This window comes from Silurus meridionalis, chromosome 6, assembly GCF_014805685.1.
Source record: "Silurus meridionalis isolate SWU-2019-XX chromosome 6, ASM1480568v1, whole genome shotgun sequence".
In the NCBI taxonomy this organism is placed as follows: Eukaryota; Metazoa; Chordata; class Actinopteri; order Siluriformes; family Siluridae; genus Silurus; species Silurus meridionalis.
In genome coordinates this window covers 58,479-78,928 of record NC_060889.1, presented here as the reverse complement: position 1 = coordinate 78,928, position 20,450 = coordinate 58,479, and the positions used below count along the sequence as shown (strand labels likewise).

General features: G+C 42.4%; 1 protein-coding gene and 1 long non-coding RNA gene across 2 annotated transcripts; both read right to left on the bottom strand.

The window, feature by feature from the left end:
- Positions 1-3,943: 3,943 nt before the first annotated feature.
- LOC124386970 lies at positions 3,944-5,389 on the bottom strand. The gene is made up of 2 exons (XM_046851048.1): positions 4,161-5,389; positions 3,944-4,003 (listed from the first exon to the last, which is right to left on the bottom strand). The coding sequence occupies exon 1, from the start codon at positions 5,387-5,389 to the stop codon at positions 4,382-4,384; it is 1,008 nt and encodes a 335-aa protein (XP_046707004.1). The 3' UTR covers positions 3,944-4,003; positions 4,161-4,381.
- Positions 5,390-10,309: 4,920 nt separating this feature from the next.
- LOC124388009 lies at positions 10,310-10,673 on the bottom strand. Its single transcript, XR_006926316.1, has 2 exons — positions 10,527-10,673; positions 10,310-10,369 (listed from the first exon to the last, which is right to left on the bottom strand). It is a non-coding gene; the product is annotated as an uncharacterized LOC124388009 (long non-coding RNA).
- Between the last annotated feature and the right edge of the window lie 9,777 nt (positions 10,674-20,450).

Sequence of the window (20,450 nt, the reverse complement as noted above, 5' to 3'; positions counted from 1 at the left end):
AGCACACACACACACACACACACACACACACACACACACACACACACAAAGTGAAAAAACATCTGAAATGATTTTCTAAAACAAATGTATTCACAAAGCTTAGGTCATAATTTAGCAATGCAAAATAATAAAAATGTTGCCTTCAAGAGAGTGTAAATGATTCCCAATAAATATATGAAAGTTTTTTTAATTCTACATATAACAATTAAATTCATAATGTGAATCATACTTACTTTGAACATAAACTTTAAATATTTGAGTTGTATACTGTCTGCTAATGCTTTTTGCAACCACTGAGAATGTTCCAGAGTCTTGGGGCTGAAGATCTTGTACAGTTACTCCAACTGGATTATAGTTCTCCTTTAATCTTTTACTGAACTGGGATTTTAGAAATGTGAAATTTTGGTCTGTTCTGTATTCAGAAAAAGTGGTGCTATTGAACTTCCACTGAACTGATAACCCTGATTCTATTGGGTTATTAAAAGGAAGATCCAAGGAGCTCCCAACTTTGAGCACCATCACTGTGTCACCCAAAGAAACACACACACCTGCAGCAGAGGAAAATATAACAATTAGTGTACGCAATACATATGTTCATGAACACCAATTTCCCTCTTTTTCCATGTCACTCAGCACGAATGCCATAGCAACGGAGACAGAGGATCATGGGTAATGCTGACAGAAATGCAAAAGGTAATTTTTAGCAGAGTATAAGGCAGAAAATATACGGTTAAGGTAAGGGTAATACTGTAATGTGTTTCACTAATTAACGCAGTCTCCTTAATTAAACAGGTGAATGTATTTAATGTATTTTGACTGGATGAAACCAGTGAAAGTTTATAATAGCGAGTAGCTTACAGAGTATAAAGCAATAAAAACAAGGAAAAAATCTCCTGCTTAAATGTTGAGTAATAGCATACATTTACAAAACAAACAAACAAACAAACAAACAAACAAAATAAAAATCACACACACACACACACACACACACACACACACACACACACGTGAAAAACATCTGAAATGATTTTCTAAAACAAATGTATTCACAAAGCTTGGGTTATAATTTAGCAATGCAAAATAATAAACATGTTGCCTTCAAAAGAGTGTAAATGATTTCCAATAAATATACTAAAGTTTTTAATTCTACATAATAAAATTAAATTCATAATGTGAATCATACTTACTTTGAACATAAACTTTAAATATTAGTGTTTTATACTGTCTGTAAAAGCTATCTGCAACCACTGAGAATGTTCCAGAGTCTTGGGGCTGAAGATCTTGTACAGTTACTCCAACTGGATTATAGTTCTCCTTCAATCTTCCACTGAACTGGGATTCTAGAATTGTGTAATTTTGGTCTGTACTGTATTCAGAAAAAGTGGTGCTATTGAACTTCCACTTAATTGATAACCCTGATTCTATTGGGTTATTAAAAGGAAGCTCCAAGGAGCTCCCAACTTTGAGCACCATCACTGTGTCAGCCAAAGCAACATACACACCTGCAGCAGAGGAAAATATAACAATCAGTGTGCGCAATAAATATGCACATATGGAACTGTGTGTATACTATGTTCAAAACAGTATATCAAAACAGTAATTCTTTGCAAATTCAGACCAGCACCAACAGAATTCCTGAACAAATATATATATATATATATATATATATATATATATATATATATATATATATATATATATATATATATATATATATTAGTGTAACGGTACACATTCATACCAAAATTATTTTGGTACAGGGCTTTCGGTTTGGTGCATGTTGACTGAATGCAATCCTTTTTTATGTTACATTTCCCTCAGGAATTTAGAACTTCATGGCAGAGTGGTTAAACAGAAGTCTCTTCTGGGGCAAAACCCATGGAAACCTATTTTGAGTTTGCTAACAGGCACCTGAAGGACTCTCAGACTGTGTGGAACAAGATTTTCTGGTCTGATGAAACCAAGATTGGTTTGGCCTGAATTCTAGACGTTATTTTTATGAGGAAACCAGGTACCGCTCATCATCTTCCCAAACAGATCTCAGAAGTGAAGCATGACAGCAGAGGTGGGAAGTAACGAAGTACAAATACTTTGTTACTGTACTTAAGTAGATTTTTTTGGTATCAGTACTTTACCCCACTATTTATTTTTCAGACAACTTTTTACCTTTACTTATTACATTTTACACAAATATCTGTATATATATATATATATATATATATATATATATATATATATATATATATATATATATATATATAAAAGCTTGACTTGACTTGTAGAGGTGCACTTTCTCCGGTATCACCTCATTAACTGTCCGTGTGGAAACATAGCAAAGGCTCTTAATAATGTCCAGACGTCTCTGCACTGTTATAGCCTATATATTTAATCACTGTACATATGCTTACATGCTGTAAATATGATACATATTTATCTGCACTTTTTGCACTTTTGCCGAACTGCATTTTGTTGCTGTGTACCTGTACTATGCAATGACAATAAAGTTCTATCTATCTATCTATCTATCTATCTATCTATCTATCTATCTATCTATCTATCTATCTATCTATCTATCTATCGATCTATCAAATATTAATATGATGAGAGGTCCAGTTAACAGCTAAAACAGGTAGAAGTAATAACTACTTTTTACTTGAGTACATGTCCGAGCCAAGACTTCTTTACTTTCACTTGAGTAAAAAGATATAATCAGTAATTTAACTTTTACCCGAGTATTTTAAAACATGAGTATCTGTACTTCTACTTAAGTAATAGATGTGTGTACTTTTGCCACCTCTGCATGACAGTGACAACATCATGCTGTGCAGCAGGGACTGTGCAACTGGTAAAGGACTGCCAAAGTTGCTTCAATTAAGTACTGAGTGAAGGATTTGTATACTTTTGTGCATGATTTTTTAATTAAAAAAACATACATTCATTTCTAGAATTCTGTTTTCACTTTGTCATTACCACAGTGGCCAACTATTAAAATGCATTCATTATGCTATCCAATAATTTTAACAGAGATTTTCTTAAGCTAACCATAGCAGATAAAGAATGATAAAAGTAGACAGTTATATGAAAAAAAAAAAACTGCAGTTGGGTCCTGTAAGTGTCAGGACAAATGCAAAATATCAGAATATTTTAGGCAATAAATCTGTTACAGAAGATTTTTAAATTTACAGAATGCATAGTGAACAGCACATTTAATGTTCAACAGTTCTAACAGTCGAGAATTGTTTAGTGATATAGAGTCAAAGCTCAAACTTTTTTAAATGTATTCACCGAAAAACATTTTCTATTCACATTTTTTATGAATTACAATATTTGGAAACTTCAGTATAATATAAGTGGAAAAGCTAAAAAAAAAAAAAAAATGTATTACTTAATAAATTAATTAATTAATTAATTCACCCATGCTATGTAGCCTATAATATTTTATGTCAAAGTCCATAAATTAATTCTCTGCCCTCACTTACAACATTATAAAAGCATGAAAGCTTAGTAAATGTGCAAATAATGATTATAGTCTTTGACATAAATCATTAAAACATCTTGTCATTATTAAATACAGTATGCATTAAAAATCCCAAATTCATCCCTGTACATACCCTTAAAAATCACAAACATTAGTGCTTTAAAGATGGAAACACGACATGCATGATAGTCGTGCATTGCTGTTTTAGTCCTGTTTTGTCCTGCTGGAGCTCGGTGTAGATTTCTGATACAAAAGTAGACAGTCCAAAACACCAAAACTCTTCCTGACTTGCTCAGTGTCTGATCTCATGATCTATAAACTGTTTGCTGTGGGTGGATGTAAAGGCTCAAAAGTATTTTCACACCTTGTGTGTTTTTAGAAAGTGGTTGTGCTGTCCTCACTGCAGTGTAGCAACTGTAGCTATACAGCCAGCTAACTCTGATGCAAAATGACGACAAGTCGTAGTGAGCGATTTCTTGCTGTTTACTGTGGCTTTCAACATCATCTTACATGACAGAGTGAAAACTGTAACAAAGGAAAAAAGTTCGAATGTTTTAACAAATCTTGTCTAATGAAATATACCTGTATCTACATGTAAATAAACACTGTAACTATGTTTGGTCTTTTCTTTTTAAACAGTATTGTAACATTAACTTATTAACATAATGAATTTTGTACTTACGACATTGCTTCTAGTGCTAAAAACAGATGGATTACAAGTGCACACATACTGTCAGCTTCCTTTCTTCTATACAGGAAATAACCTCTAACCCCGAACTCCAGGTCTACATCGTATCAAAATAAAAGTCCTTAACATTTTGCCTTAATGGCAACACACTCCCCGCCTGGCATCTGTGAGGTCACTACACTTAACAAATTATGTATTAACTAAACATATGAACATCATTCTTTACTCAGAAGCAAAACAAGTTCTGTCACTGGTCTAAGGTACTTTTTTGAATGTCCTTGATCTGTGGTCTTCAATTCCACCTTACGGACTTTCCCGTCTTCTCCAGGAATAGCCTTTGTGATTATCGCCATAGGCCAGTTGTTGCGGACAACTAGGTTGTCCTTGAGGAGGACGACATCTCCTTCTTGCAGATTTTGGTGGGACTTGGTCCATTTCTTCCGGCCTTGTAAAGTTGACAAGTACACTTGTCTCCAACGGCGCCAGAACATGTTTGACAAGGCTTGTACTTGTCTCCACTGCTTAGTTAGGAGGTCTCTGTCCGTAAAGTCTCCTGGAGGAGGTGGAGTACTGACTTTCTGAGTTAACAACATAGATGGTGTGAGAATGAATGGATCCTCTGGATCATTTGAAACTGGAACCAGAGGCCTTGCATTCATAATTGCTGCCACCTCCGCCATTAGTGTGCACAAGACTTCATGGGTCAGGCGAGTGCCATTTTCAAGAAGCATTGACTCCAGGATCCTTCGAGCCACTCCAATGAGGCGTTCCCATGAACCACCCATGTGCGAAGCATGTGGTGGGTTAAACACCCAGGAGCATCCTTGCTGGTGTAGGTACCTCTGTACAGCGGTGTCTGGTTGGTCTGCGCTCATCCCGAGTTCTCTGCAGGCCCCTATGAAATTCGTGCCACAATCTGACCGTAGTTGTTTGGCTGGTCCTCTTATGGCGAAGAAACGCCTTAAGGCATTGATACAGCTTGAAGTGTCCATTGAGGCAATCACCTCAATGTGAACCGCCCTGGAGCTCATACAACAGAATAATATGGCCCACCTCTTGCTCTCAGGCTGAACTCCTCTTGTACGTCTGGTAGTGATGTGCCATGGTCCGAAGACATCTAGCCCCACATACGTGAAGGGAGGGCAGGCCTTGAGACGCTCCGGTGGCAAATCTGCCATTAGTTGCTCCTGCATCCGTCCTCTGAGTCTCGACAGGTCACGCATTTGTGAAGAGTTGAGTTAATGAGCCTTTTACCTCCCAAAATCCAGAGTCCTGCAGCTCTCACAGCGCCTTCTGTTAAATGGCGACCCTGATGTTTTACTTGGGTATGATGATGTCTGATGAGCAGCAAGGAAACATGGTTGTCCTTTGGGAGAATTACAGGGTTCTTTTGGTCAACCTCGTCTGCGTTTTCAGGCGGCCTCCGATACAGATGAGGTCATTCTGCAAGATAGGGTTGAGACGACGTAGACAGCTGTTTATAGGAATTGGCTTGTCTCTTTCTAGAGTTTCAAATTCCTTTCCAAATGCTTTTCTCTGAACGGCTCTAATGATGACTTCTCTGGCTTGGGAAAGCTCATCCGGAGAGCGAGGCAGCTCACATTTATGCCATCCTCTACACTTGTCCATCATGTTAGGGGACTTGTAAGATCTTGCAACATGAATTAAGAATGCCACAGCTCGCTGGAGAGTGTTAAAGGTGGAGAACCTCTCAAAACGCTCTATGCTGAGACCTTTCTTTTGTAGCTGGGTGGCATAACTCTTCACATCCGGACGAATCTCCGCATCCAATTCTGGTGAGACTAAACTGAATGACTGAGTAGGCTCTGGTTGACTGGAAAGCTTACGCAAAAAGGTAGGTCCACTGAACCACATTGTTTGTGTGAGACGTGATGCTGGAACAGACCTTGACGCAATGTCAGCTGGATTGTCCTCTGTGCGTACGTATTGCCACTGTTCAGGATTTGTGGTCTGGCGAATACGCTGGACTCGATTGTGGACATATACATAAAACCGTCTGGATTGGTTATGAATGTATCCAAGGACCACTCTGCTATCAGTGTAAAACTTAATGGAATCTAGCTTCAAGTCCAGTTCATCCTGAATCAGTTCAGCCACTTCCACAGCCAAAACCGCAGCACATAGTTCAAGTCTCGGTATGGTTGGCTCTGATTGAGGAGCAAGTTTAGACTTCCCCATGACAAATCCAATGTCAACAATGTCTTCTTGGATGGTCTTCAAATAGGCTACAGCCCCAATGGCCATAGTAGAAGCATCACAGAACACACAGAGTTCTATGCTCGGCCTTGGTTAGAGAGAGGCCTGTGTACATCCTTGAAATATGGAAGTGCTTCAACTCTTGAAGTGAGTTTCGCCAAGCCTCCCACTTGCCTAATTTCTCTTCAGGTAACGGAGTGTCCCACTCTGAAGCCTCAGAATTCAGCTCTCTGAGAAGGGCTCTGCCTTGGATTACAACAGGAGCCAAAAAACCCAAGGGATCAAAAACACTGTTCACCATGGAGAGAACTCCACGACGGTAAACGGTTTTACATCAACTGACACAGAAAAGGTGAATGTGTCCGTAGCTACCTCCCACAGGAGGCCTAAGCTGCGTTGGATGGGTGACTCCTTCCCACAGAGGTCTACCTCTTTTCCAGCTGCCACACAGTCCTCACTTGGGAAAGCTGCCAAGACTGCCGGACTATTTGATGCAAACTTGTGGAGCCTGAGGTTCGACTCAGCAAGTGAAGCCTGAGTCCTACGCAACAAGTCAATGGCTTCAGCATCAGTAGGGACAGAACAAAGACCGTCATCAACATAAAAGTGACGTTCAACAAAGTTGACTGTGTCTTGTCCATATCTTTGTGCACCCTTTCTGACAGCCCTTCTAAGCCCATAAATTGCCACTGCTGGAGACGGGCTGTTCCCGAACACGTGGACCTTCATCCTGTAGTCTACGACTTCACTTGTTACATCATTGTTCTTGAACCATAAAAATCTCAAATAGTTCCTGTGTTTTTCTTCTACGAGGAAGCAGTAAAACATCTGCTGTATGTCTGCCATAACAGCCACCTTTTCCTTCGAACCGCATGAGTACTCCCAGAAGGGAGTTGTTAAGATCAGGGCCAGTCAATAGGACATTATTTAAGGAGATTCCGGAGTGTTGGGCACTCGAATCAAACACCACCCTGATTTGACCTGGTTTTTGTGGGTGAAATACTGCAAAGCTTGGTAAGTACCAACACTCTTCGTCTTCCCTTAGTCCTGGTGCCACCTCAGCATGATCATTTTCCAGCAGTTTTCCCATGAATGCCACATATTGCTGTTCCATCTCCGGCTTTCTTCTCAAATTGCATTGAAGTGATTCGAATCGTTTGAGTGCTTGGCTGCGGTTGTTGGGCAACCGTTCTCTAGGCTGCCTGAACGGTAGTGGAGCGACCCAATTGTTTGAATCATTTCTGTAGACTTCTTTGTCCATTATGTTCAAGAAAGTCTCATCCTCAATTGATGGTGCCAGCTTGTTGTCCTGTTCGGTGCGGTCAAATACATTTTTACCCAGCCTGTCTTCTTTAGCCCTGCTGAGCCCTAAGACACTCTTCCTGGGCTCTTTGCCATGAAGTTCATCACTGACATGCATAAAACTTGTGCATGGTTGGAGGAGCGAGGGCCGTTGACAATCATGCACTGTTGTCCTGTAAGTGCTGACATTTGGCTTGTGCGCATTTCCTAGGCAGACCTCTCCAATCAACACCCAACCTAGGTCAAGACGTTGAGCAAAAGGGGCGTTGGGAGGGCCATTTACTTGTTCCCTTACCTTGTGCACTCTAATTACGTCTCTACCAAGCAGCAGGAGGATCTCCGCAGTGGGGTCCAACTCGGGAATGTGTTCTGCTACTTTGACGAGGTGAGGTTGATGAAGAGCGGCGTTCAGCGTGGGAATTTCAGCCCGGTTGTCAGGTAAGTCATTACATTCAATAAGTGGGGGGAGAGGGATTGTCACTTTCCCATCAAGTGCTTTGACCATAAAATCTTCAGCCCTTCTGCCAAATGTTTCCTCTGTGCCGGAACACGTTCTCAATAAGTAAGGATATGGCTTACTCTGAACGTTGAAAAGGTCAAAGAAACTAGACGTCGCCAATGACCGGTTGCTTTGGTCATCTAAAACGATATATGCCTTGATGGCTTTATCTGGAGAGCCCTTGTGATACACCTTTGCTAGGCATATCTTGGAACATGACCTCCCAACTTGTCCTGCACCACATACTTCAGTACAGCTTGAACTGACGACTTCCCTACTGTTGTTACCCTCTTCTCCCTCCCCGCCATTCTGCGATGAGGTTACAGGAGCTGTGGTCTGCGGTGGAGGGCCCGGATGCATAGCGGAGACATGATTGGTGCTGTCACACTCAGAACATTTCACTACTGCAGTGCAGTCCTTCACATGACTATTTGAGCCACAGCACTTAAAGCAGAATCCTCTCTCTTTCAGAAAGGCTTTCCTGTCTTGAAGGTCTTTTGCTCTAAAGGCTTTGCACTTCTTCAGTGGATGTGGCTTTGCATGTATTGGGCAGCTCTTATTTGGATCACTGGAAGTGCTTGACTCTGCTGGGGAGAAATTGGTCTTATGAACTGCAATGGGGTTCTTGGTGCTTTTAAGATAGGGACTTTCAACTTTACAGAAGATCCACTAGCATTTAAAAAGGCAAAACTGGGATCATTCCTTTTCTTTGCCTCATAGCAGATGAATCTGGTAAAGAATTCAAATGGTGGAAACCGTCCTCCATTTTCTTCTTTATACTTTGAACCAGAGATCCATTTTTCTTGAAGTCCATAAGGCAGTTTGGCCACTATAGGTTCAATGCCTCGTGCAGTATCAAGGTAGGACAAACCTGGAAAGTAGCCGTCTTCCTTAGCACACTGCACTTCCATCAGCAGATCTGCTAGCTCCCTTAACTTCAGATTTTCCTTTGCCGAAACTTTAGGGAACTTATCGAGTCGAGTGAAGAGGGCTTTTTCAACTACCTCTGGTGCTGCGTAGCATTCCTGAAGACGTTCCCAGGCTTTTCTGAGTGCTATGTCTGGACTTGCTACATGCACTGAACGCAGGCGTTTCACTTGGTTGCTGGATTCTTTGCCAAGCCATCGAGTCATTAAGTCTAGCTCCTCAGTCGCAGTGAGAGCCAGCCCTTGTGTAGCATTTTTATATGAAGACTGCCAAGCACGATAATTTTCCGGTTTATCGTCAAACTCATACAAGCTTGCGCTCACCAGGTCACGTCGAGCTAAATATTGCGCAAGATGTTCAGTTGCAGACACGCCCTGGTCGGGTTTTAGTTGGGGGTAATAGCACAGAGCAGAAATATTCAAGTCAGTATGAAACTTCTTTGAATCGACCTGAGCATCCTCTCTGTCAGTTAAAGTCTCACCGTATGACAGTTTGACTGCTGGTGGAACATAAGTATCGTCTAGAACATCCTCTGATATATTCACATTTCCTATGTTATTAACCTGTCGTGGCTCATGTAAAGGAACATGGACCTGCGGGTATGGAGAGAAGGGATTGTTCGGACTGAAAATGAGAGTGCCATCCGCAGCAGGCTGAAAAGCCTGTGAGCAAGCCTTCGTAGCTGCTCCCTTTGTGGAGCTAGTGGGGCCAAAATGAGTTTGGACGTATTCGCTTGTCCGCTCCATTTTATCTTCTCCTGAAGCGCTCGTTGCATCCAACAGAATACACTTCGCAACTGTCTCAGCCGATTCCCAAACGGCTGCTTCAGCCTCAGCAGCCGCTGCTTCACGACACATGGCTAGTGTCTCAAGCTCAGTCTCTCTTTTTACTTTCTCCAACTGTGATTCAGCTTCTTTAGCTGCCTTTTCTATTTTAGCTTTAGCCTCTCTTTCTGCATATTCAGCACGTACTTTAGCAGCTGCTGCTTTAGCCCGATGCACGGATTACTGCACGGCTTGATGACGCAGATGAGTGAGAACTTCCACTTGCTACAGAAGACTTAGCACGTTTTCCTTCCATCTTGTCACGATGTTCAACACTAACTTCTCTGTCTTTTCACTGTGCTGTCCTCACTGCAGTGTAGCAACTGTAGCTATACAGCCAGCTAACTCTGATGCAAAATGACGACAAGTCGTAGTGAGCGATTTCTTGCTGTTTACTGTGGCTTTCAACATCATCTTACATGACAGAGTGAAAACTGTAACAAAGGAAAAAAGTTCGAATGTTTTAACAAATCTTGTCTAATGAAATATACCTGTATCTACATGTAAATAAACACTGTAACTATGTTTGGTCTTTTCTTTTTAAACAGTATTGTAACATTAACTTATTAACATAATGAATTTTGTACTTACGACATTGCTTCTAGTGCTAACAACAGATGGATTACAAGTGCACACATACTGTCAGCTTCCTTTCTTCTATACAGGAAATAACCTCTAACCCCGAACTCCAGGTCTACCTCGTATCAAAATAAAAGTCCTTAACATTTTGCCTTAATGGCAACACAGTGGTTAAGAAGTTTTTCTCACTTCTTATACTGTGTCATGGACACTTACTGTGGTTCTGACAAAATAAAACACTTTTAATTAAAGTAAATAAAGCTAAATTGCAGTAGCCCAATGGAAGTTTGGCATGTTTACTGTACTGTTATAAAGTTATTTTTTTTTTATTCTCTCTTATTGGAATAACAGACTCCTGTGTGACTCTGTGGAAACTTTTTCACATCATTGGCCTTTCTTCTTCTCTGAATGCCTGTAAAATAACTTTATCTATGTAAAGAAGTGTTATCGCTTCTATGGGCTGAGGTGACCTGGATCTGATACCAGTCCTGTTGTTTTCTTTGATAATGCTTTTAAATTGAATGATTATTCCTCGAAACTGATCTGTTCAGAATTTTGGCTACTAGGACCTGTGCTGTCTCACTTCCTGTTAAGTGGTGGTAAAGGTTTCTGTGCATGTGACGTGAACAATGCATATGTGACCACAAGGCTTCACACACTGCATATATAATATATATATATATGTATATATATATATATATATATATATATATATATATATATATATATATATATATATATATATATTTTATATGCAGTGTGTGAAGCTCAGGTCACATATGCATTGTTCATATATATATAATTATATAGGCACAAGTCAAAAAGTTGATTTGGTACAACAGGGTTGCATGAAAGAAAAACACTCTTTAAGAAAGACCACAAGCAGTCATGACTAAGCTTTGTCAAAACTTGAAGATTCTAAAGCTTTTTGCAAAATGGTGTTATGTTCAGATGAGACTAATATTAAATTGTTTGGCTGATGTAAATCCAATACAGTTCATCCTCCATATAACACCATTTCTACAGTAAAGCACAAAGGTGGTAATATCGTGGTATTTACATTTACATTTACATTTGCGGCATTTAGCAGACGCCCTTATCCAGAGCGACGTACAAACGTGCTTTAAATCTCTAGTAATTAATAAATCTACACTGGTACGCAAGAATACAAACTCAATATAAATATAACTCGAATTCTACAAACTTGGAAAGTGCTAATTTAGGTATTTCAGGAAGAGGAAGGTCTTCAGTCGTCGCTTAAAGATAATCAGGGACTCTGCTGTACGGACATCTAGGGGAAGTTCATTCCACCACCTCGGTGCCAGAACAGAGAAGAGCCTTGAATTGTACTTACCTCTCATTCTGAGAGAGGGTGGTACCAATCGAGCAGTGCTGGAGGATCTCAGACAGCGTGGTGCAGTGCGAGATGTGATGAGGTCACTGAGGTGACCTGGTATTAGGTGTGTGTGTGTGTGTCTGTGTGTGTGTGTGTGTGTGTGTGTGTGTCTGTCTGTCTGTCTGTGTGTGTGTGTGTGTGTAGGTAAAAGACATTAATATTTTGAATGCATTGACAATACTGAACTTACAAAGTTGCATGAATTTATTGAAGTAAAACAGGCAGACATTTCCATATTTAATATACCTTAAATTTGTTTTGCTTGAATGAGACTCTGGTTATGGCTCCATTTTATTAAATACCTTTGGTTTAAATTTGCCAGCTTGCAGTTCATAATCTGATTTAGGTGTAAACAGATAAGAAATGTTGAGATTCCATGGTTATATGTGGTTATACTTCATAAACATAAACAGAAACAGGGTTTTGTAAATTTATGCAAATACAAATTTAAACACAATTTTCAGAGCACCTATGTTTACTTTTTGTAAATTACAGAATGTAAGAAATGTAAAAGAAATCAACTGGTATTTATTGATGAATGCATTGTAATATGCTCATACACATATTCTCATGTTCTCACAAAAAGTTTTACAGATGGACACATAACTTGCACTGCATTTGTACATAAGTAGTCTTGTACTTGTTGTGCAAAGCATAATGAGTTGATTCAGGTGTGTTTAGTGTATATTCTGGTTGAAACATTTCATTTAGAAGCTTAAATTGTAAATGTTTTTTACAGTGTGTGCACTGTGCTGCTCCCTAGACATAATTATGGTAATGATGATTTAGGTTTAGAATGAAGTAATGACAGACATATCTTCATGGATGAGTGCTTACTACCTAAAACTCAACCCCAGCAAAACAGAACTACTGGTCATCCCAAGTGATTCATCTCCAGGTCAAGATCTCCAAATAACTCTTCGTGCCTTTGCTCTCCCCTTCAGCCACTGCTCATAACCTTGGGGTAATTATGGACAATGAACTGTACCACATTCTCTCAGAATAAGAGGTAAGTATACTTCAAGGCTCTTCTCTGTTCTGGCACCGAGGTGGTGGAACGAACTTCCCCTCAATGTCTGTACAGTGGAGTTCCTGACTATCTTCACACGACGATTGAAGATCTACCTCTTCCTGAAAACATTTAAATAAGCACTTTCCAAGTTTGCTTTGTAGAATTCAAGAGTAATATTTATTTATATTAAGTTTGTCTTCCTGAGTACCAGTGTAGATTTATTCATTGCTAGAGACTCTAAGCACTTTTTTGTATGTTGCTCTCTCTTAGCTAAATCTGCTAAATGCCGCAAATGTAAATGTAAATGTAAATGTAAATACAATGTCTATAGGTTACGTATGTAACCCTAGTTTCCTAAAGGAAACGAGAGGCTGCATCGCAATGCTCTGGGAACGTTGTCCATGTGAAGCTAAGACACAAATTTGCAATCTGGACTAATAATGTATCAAAGAAATTGGCGAAACTGCGGGACTGAATTAATTAGACAGAGAATATCAATTAGAGGGTTGGAAAATGCAGAGTGATGTGGAGGGAAAACTCGCATTGCAGGTGTGTGCACGCGGATTTAGAATGCAGTGAGAGTTGGAAATGCAATCATTTCAGTGAGTTAATGATGCAGATTTAATGCACGAGTACTTTCTGAAAGAAGATGGTGCAAGCTGGAAAGTTAAAGAAATAAACTACTGCGAGTGGCATGCATGAAAGGGAGAACGCATCAGCAAATGGTCACCTGAGGGACACTAATGATTTGAAGAAGTCTCTATCTAAAGACTAATTGCCACTAAATTCTGTGTTATTCGATTTTAATAATGTGCAATATGGAGAATAGTTGTGTATCTTGATAAATATTTAAATGCATTTCTAAAGAAATGCAAAGTGGTGACCTACCACTTCTTTGTTCAAATAGTTCACTTGAAATAGTAATGCTCTGCTTAAATAATGCTTGAAAAGAAGCTAGTATGTAAACAGTTTGTTCCACATTGAGACAGTGTAAGGAACAATCTTTATTTACAATGATTGTGTTTACTAATAAGTAAATGTCGTTATTTTTATAAGCATTATTTTATTTATTTTATTTTTATTTTTTATTCTTTGTGTTTCCTCCTTTAAGGTTGTCAACCTAATTCACTCTGCTGGACCGAATTTAATATTTACTGTCAAACTTGAATGAACTACCAAATACAAGAGCTGAAAAGTGAGTTTGGGTTGTTCCCTGTGTCTCCTATAGTTGACTAATGCTCTTTAACAGATACTTATGTGTAAAATTCCCATATAACTTGACAGTTCAGTTTTGCAATCTGTCAAAATTGGAGGCAGGCTGTCACTGGTGGGGTGACGTTATGACCAGGAAGTATAAAACACACATCTAGTGAAGCCGGATTGGGTCTCTGTGCGCAGTGAATGCCCTGACATGGGGGCATAAAACGCCTAAATGGCGGATGGGTACACTTTAAGTGTGGATGGAGACAACCCTTTTGCAAACTGATCCTTTAGGAACTCCAGGACTGAACCAACTGGGTAGTGGACTGGGACATAATGCTGCTGAGTGCACCACACAGTGAACAGCTGTAATCTCGTGGCATTTGACCTCCTTGTAGAGGGAGCTCTGGACTGGAGAATGGTCTCTACCACCTCAATGGAGAGACCGGAACCTCGGAGCTGTGTCCCCTCAGGGCCTGAATAGCTCTGGCCAGGGGCGAATTATTGTGCCCCCTGACTTCACCCTGTGGCATGACTCCGTAGCCGTAATCCCTGAGCCCCATGACTTTGGAATAGTCTTGGCGCTAAAGTGCAGGTCAGGGAAAAATGGCAGACCACGATGTGGAGGTTGTGATACCGGGAGCTAAAAGCACTCGTCGAGCTTGCTGCACAGAGGGGCTTTATGCTCATCGGCTGGCCAAGCTTTATCCAGGTTCTGCACGGCACATGTCACAACCTCCAGAAGTTTGACGCTCTCGGAGTTGTGACACAGCTTGAGTTCCTTAACGGGAAATACAATACAATCTTGGTCATGATTTAGTCCCTGGTAAAGTGGAAAAAATACTTTATTTAGTCATCCACGTGCATATCCAGTACATAAAAACTAGACAAAGTCCAAGACACAAAAACACTTCCTGACTTGCTCAGTGTTTTATATCTTGTGGTCTATAAATGTTTGCTGTTGGTGGCAATTAACGCAAAAAAAGTGTATGTTTATTTTCACATGTTGTGTATTGTCAGAAAGCAGTAAACATTAAACGAGTTAGGCATGTTTTTGATTGTCCATAAGTGTCCATGTGCAGTAAGGTGTGGTGTAAAGTGTCCTTGTGCGGAATGTTAGGCATGTTTTTGATTGTCCATAAGTGTCCATGTGCAGTAAGGTGTGGTGTAAAGTGTCCTTGTGCGGAATGGTGTGGTATAAAAAAAAGAATATAAGAAATATGAAATAAATATGAAAAGAAAATGAAAATATGAAAAGTAAAGTGCACTGTGCTGTGCAGGTCCAGTGTATAATGTGCCGTATACGAAAAGTGTGATTGTGCAGGGGAAAAAGTGTGATGATGGAAAGAGTGGGCCAGTTCTTAGATCCTGGATGTTTCCTGGTTTAAACTCCGAATGGCCTGCGGAAGAAGCTCCTCCTCATTCTCTCTGTGGTCGCTTTCAGGGAGCAGAAGCGTTTCCCCGAACGCAACAGAGAAAAGAGTCCATTGTTGGGATGGCTGAGGTCCTTCACGATTTTCCTGGCTCTGGTCCTGCACCGCATGCTGTAGATGTCCTGCAGGTCAGGAGCTCGGTGTGGATGGTACGTTCAGCTGAACGCACCACCCTCTGGAGGGCTCGTCTGTCCTGCATGGTGCTGTTCCCGAACCAGGAAGTGATGCTACCCGTCAGAACACTCTCAATAGTGCAAGTGTAAAAAGTCTTAAGCACCTGAGAGGGTAGTTTAAAGTCCCTTAAGCGTCTCAGATGGTACAGACGCTGCCGGGCCTTCTTCACCAGGGTGTTGATGTGACAGGACCAAGACAGGTCCTGTGTGATGTGAACACCCAGGTACCGGAAACTGTCCACTCTTTCCACTGGAGTCCCGCAGATGTTTAGCGGTTGGTATGACCGCTCCTGCTTCGTGCTGAAGTCCACGATCAACTCCTTAGTCTTGCTGACGTTCAGGAGAAGGTTGTTCTCCTGGCACCATCTCTCCAGGTTTTTAACCTCCTGTAGGTAGGCCGTCTCGTTGTTGTTGGAGATCAGGCCCACCACAACGGTGTCGTCAGCAAACTTGATGATGGATGTGGAGTTGGAAGTGGCCACACAGTCATGTGTGTACAGCGAGTACAGCAGGGGGCTCAAAACACAACCCTGGGGGGCTCCAGTGCTGAGGGTGAGGGTGGATGAGGTGTGTTTTCCCACCCGTACAGCTTGTGGTCTGTCCGTCAGGAAGTTAGAGATCCATTGACACAGCGGCAGGCTGAGTCCCAGGACCTCCAACTTAGAGGTGAGTGTGGAGGGAATTATGGTGTTGAACGCTGAACTGTAGTCCACGAACAACATCTTTGTGTAATTCCCGTTTCTTTGGTCCAGGTGGCTGATAGTTGTGTGGAGAAGATGTGCAATTGCGTCCTCAGTCGAACGGTTCTGACGGTACGCAAACTGTAGTGGGTCCAGTGTGACCGGTAGTGAGGCAGTGATGAAGTCTCTGACCAGTCTCTCAAAGCACTTCATTACTACTGAGGTCAGAGCTACAGGGCGATAGTCATTTAGGCAGGCGGGCTGGGGTTTCTTCGGGACAGGGACAATAGTGGACTGTTTAAAACATGAGGGGACAACAGACTGTTCCAGAGAGAGGTTGAATATCTCAGTGAACACCGGTGCTAGCTGGTCAGCGCAGGCTTTCAGAACCCGACCTGTGATTCCATCTGGTCCTGCTGCCTTCCTGGTATTCACTCTCTTGAATGCCCTCCTCACGTCATGCTCTGAGATGATGAATGTGTTTACCTCTCTGGCTCTCTCAGCGTGCATGCTGGTTGTGCCACTAGCGCCGCTAGCGTGGTTAGCTGCAGCCTCGAAACGAGCGTAAAAGGTGTTTAGCTCGTCTGCCAGAGAAGCGTCCGCATTCACCATTCTGGAAGATGGTGTTTTATAGTCCGTTATTGTCCTTAGTCCCTGCCACAGGCTCCTGGAGCCACCTTGTTGGAACTGTGACTCAGTTTCCTCCCGTAGCGCCGCTTTGCATCCTTCACCGCTCTGCGAACACTGTAGGATGCAGCCTTGTACTCCTCCATGTCCCGGTGGCGAGCCCGTGTTGTAGGCAGCGGAGCGGGATCTCAGAGCGTCGCGGATGGTTTTATCCACCCACGGCTTCTGGTTGGGAAACGTTCTGATAGTGGTTTTTTGCACCGTATCATCCGTTAGTTTCCCGATGAATCCCACAACCGCTTCCGTAAACACGTTGACGTCATCAGAGCTGCGCGAAACATGTCCCAGTCTGCGTCATCCAAAGCGTCCTGCAGAGCGGCCACCGATTGGTCAGTCCAGCGCGACCTCCCTCTGAACCGAGCTTCCTGTTTCAGCCTTTGTTTGTAAACAGGCATGAGGAAGATGGCAGCATGGTCCGATTTCCCAAACGGTGGACGTGATTGTGCCTTGTAGCTGTTCTTACATGTTGTGTAGCAGTGATCCAGTGTTCTTTCGCCCTGGTGGGGCAGGTGATGTGCTGATAAAAGTTCGGAGTGCGCGCTTGAGGTTGGCACTGTTGAAATCTCCGACCACAATGAGCGCAGCGTCGATGCTGTGTTTGTTGTTGCGTTAATGACTCATGTAAGTCCCATACTGCAGTGTCCGTGTCCGCTTGAGGTGGAATATAAACGGCACTGACTATGACCGAGCTGAATTCCCGAGGTAGATAGAAGGGCCGACATTTGATGGTCAGTAGTTCCAGGTTTGGTGTGCAGGAGCGTGAAAGAGGAACAATGCTCGCTGTCGCACCAGTGGTTGTTCACCATCAGACACACTCCACCTCCTCTTGACTTCCCGAATCCAGTGTTCTGTCCATGCGGTAAACCGAGAAAACTCGGCCGGCTGGATGGCGTGGTCCGTACCGCTGGGTTCAGCCATGTCTCGGTGAAGCAGAGAAGGTTGCAGTCCCGAATGTCTCTCTGGAACTTGACCCTTGCCCTGAGGTCGTCGAGCTTGTTCTCCAGTGACTGGACGTTGGCTAACAGGATACTAGGTAAGGGAGCGCGGTGTGCGCGTGCCCTCAGCCTGTTCCTGACGCCGGCTCGTTTCCCTCGCAGACGCCGGGCGGGTCGCGTCCTTTGTTCTCCCTCAGGATCTCTCTCGGCCAGCATGGGTCCGGGTTTAAAAGCGGGGAAAGGTGAGTGCATTGTACACCAATAGATATAAGAGTGTCTCTGTCATATCTAATGGTGTCCATCTTGTGTAGATGGAAATAAAACTAATTAAATAAAAGTATAAAATAAACAAAAAAAGAAGAACCGTAGCCGGAGCAGTCGTGACGGCAGCCGACCTCACCGGCGCCATCTTGAGCCTGTGTAAAGGGCATTTAAATTTTGACTGCGTGCACAATACTGAAGTCACAAAGTTGCATGAGTTATTATGCTTTAAAATACAAGAGGAGAATTTAATGAAAGCAAAACAGGAAGTGACTTCAGAAAGTATTCAGATCCCACACCTTAGCTGAAACTAAACATTAACAATACTCAAGAAGTGTACATTATTCTTAGAAACACTTTTAATAATCACATCTGAGTCTTAATCTATTCTAAAGCCCACATCACAGTTAAGGTGATGTTTAAAAAAAGGTACAGCTCCAACATCTTGGATTATCCTGGTAACATATGGGAAATAACCCATCAGTATCAAATTCCACCCATGGACATGGAAAATGAAAGTTAACATAATTATTCCCGTTAATGCTGCTATTTGTTCTTATTAGAATGTGACAAATATTTCCTAGGATATTTTACATATTTCATAATCTGACTCTGCACTGCATTTGTACATAAGTAGTCTTGAAGGTTTTTTGTGTAAAGCATAATGAGTTAATTAAGGTGTGTTCATTGTATTTACTGGTTTAAGCATTTCATTTAGAAGCTTAAATTTTAAACATTATCTACACTGTCTAGTTTACTGCTCCCTAGACACATTGTTTTTGAATTTTGATTTAAAGGTTGAGATTGTTGGACGCAGCTTCTCGTTCCCTCTGGGAACTAGGGTTACATACGTAACCCAGAGATGTTCGCCATTCGGGACCAACTCACAACCTCGCAAATGTCCTGGAGTGGGACTCCAGGGAACCGGGCTGTAGAGGCTGCCACACTCCGGGTGGAGTGAGCCTTGACCCCGAGCAGAGTGGGAGAGAGAGAGAGAGAGAGAGAGAGAACAAGAGGGGACATTGCGAAGTCTCCTTAGTCACAAACAGATACACCTGGGCTTTGTAAAACCTCTGCCATACCTGCTCCACCACCTCGGGGTGGAGTCTCCATTCCCCAGGCCTCGGTACTTGCCTCAAAAGGGCACCTGCTCTCCAATTCAACCGTCCCGGGATAAAAATTGGTCTCACTTGAACTGCTGCCACGTAAGCCTTCGGCTTTGTGGGGAAGAGCGGGGCCTTTAGCGACGGTGCTACGCTAAGAGAGAGAGTGCTGCATCGCCCTGTAGCCGCACTCCTTAGCCCCAACAACATTTGCATAATGCGAGGTACATGATACGTGGTCTCCCAGGACCTAACTGGGTGCACGCTGCTTCTGATTCTCGACCGGCCAAGATAGCTCAAGCTTGGACACGGCCCATGTCACGACCTCATGGAGCTTCTCGTACAGCACAGGCTGTGAGGAGTCCACGGGCTCGCTAGCATCCATAATCTCATCCTCCTCGGAGGTAGAGACATGTAACACCGTGCTGCTTGCACCCGCGACCGCCGGGCTTGCTTCCCAGAGAGAGCAGGTGCTCGACCTGGCAGGGGAGGCTGGAGAGGACTCATCCGACTCAAGGCTTCTGCCAGATCAGCCTGCGATCCCCACGGCCACCGGCGCCGCTTTGCCTCGGCAAGAGTGGGACCAGAGCAGCGAGGGAGAGCACTCTTTTCAAAAAGTGCTCTACGGAAGGGAACAATAGGCTACAATGCGAACAATCGTTCCTTCGAGAGCCGATTGATCATGCTCCACTCCCAAGCAAACAACACACCGATCGTGCGTATCCTTCCCCATAATGAAATGGAGACACGGATGAACACAACAACGATAATTTTGTTTGCCGGCCATCACTTGAACAGACTCACACAAGAAGAAGCCAGTGTCACTACCAATGCGCAGCCATTTTGTAGCTCCACCCGCTGATGATGTCACGACTTGCCTATTGGCCAGATAGGTGGTTCAGAGCATGGACAACGCGGGGGCATTCCCAAAGCCTTGCGACGCAGCTCAAAGTTCCCGAATGGGGAACTAGGATGTATTTACAGTGTTTAATAGATTACTGATTAAATAAATTTTTGGAAAAGTACTGAACAAACAAATGCTATTATCTATGACAA

Coding starts and splice junctions, on each gene's coding strand:
- LOC124386970 (XM_046851048.1), bottom strand. CDS start 5,389: ATGCGTGACCTGTCGAGACTCAGAGGACGGATGCAGGAGCAACTAATG.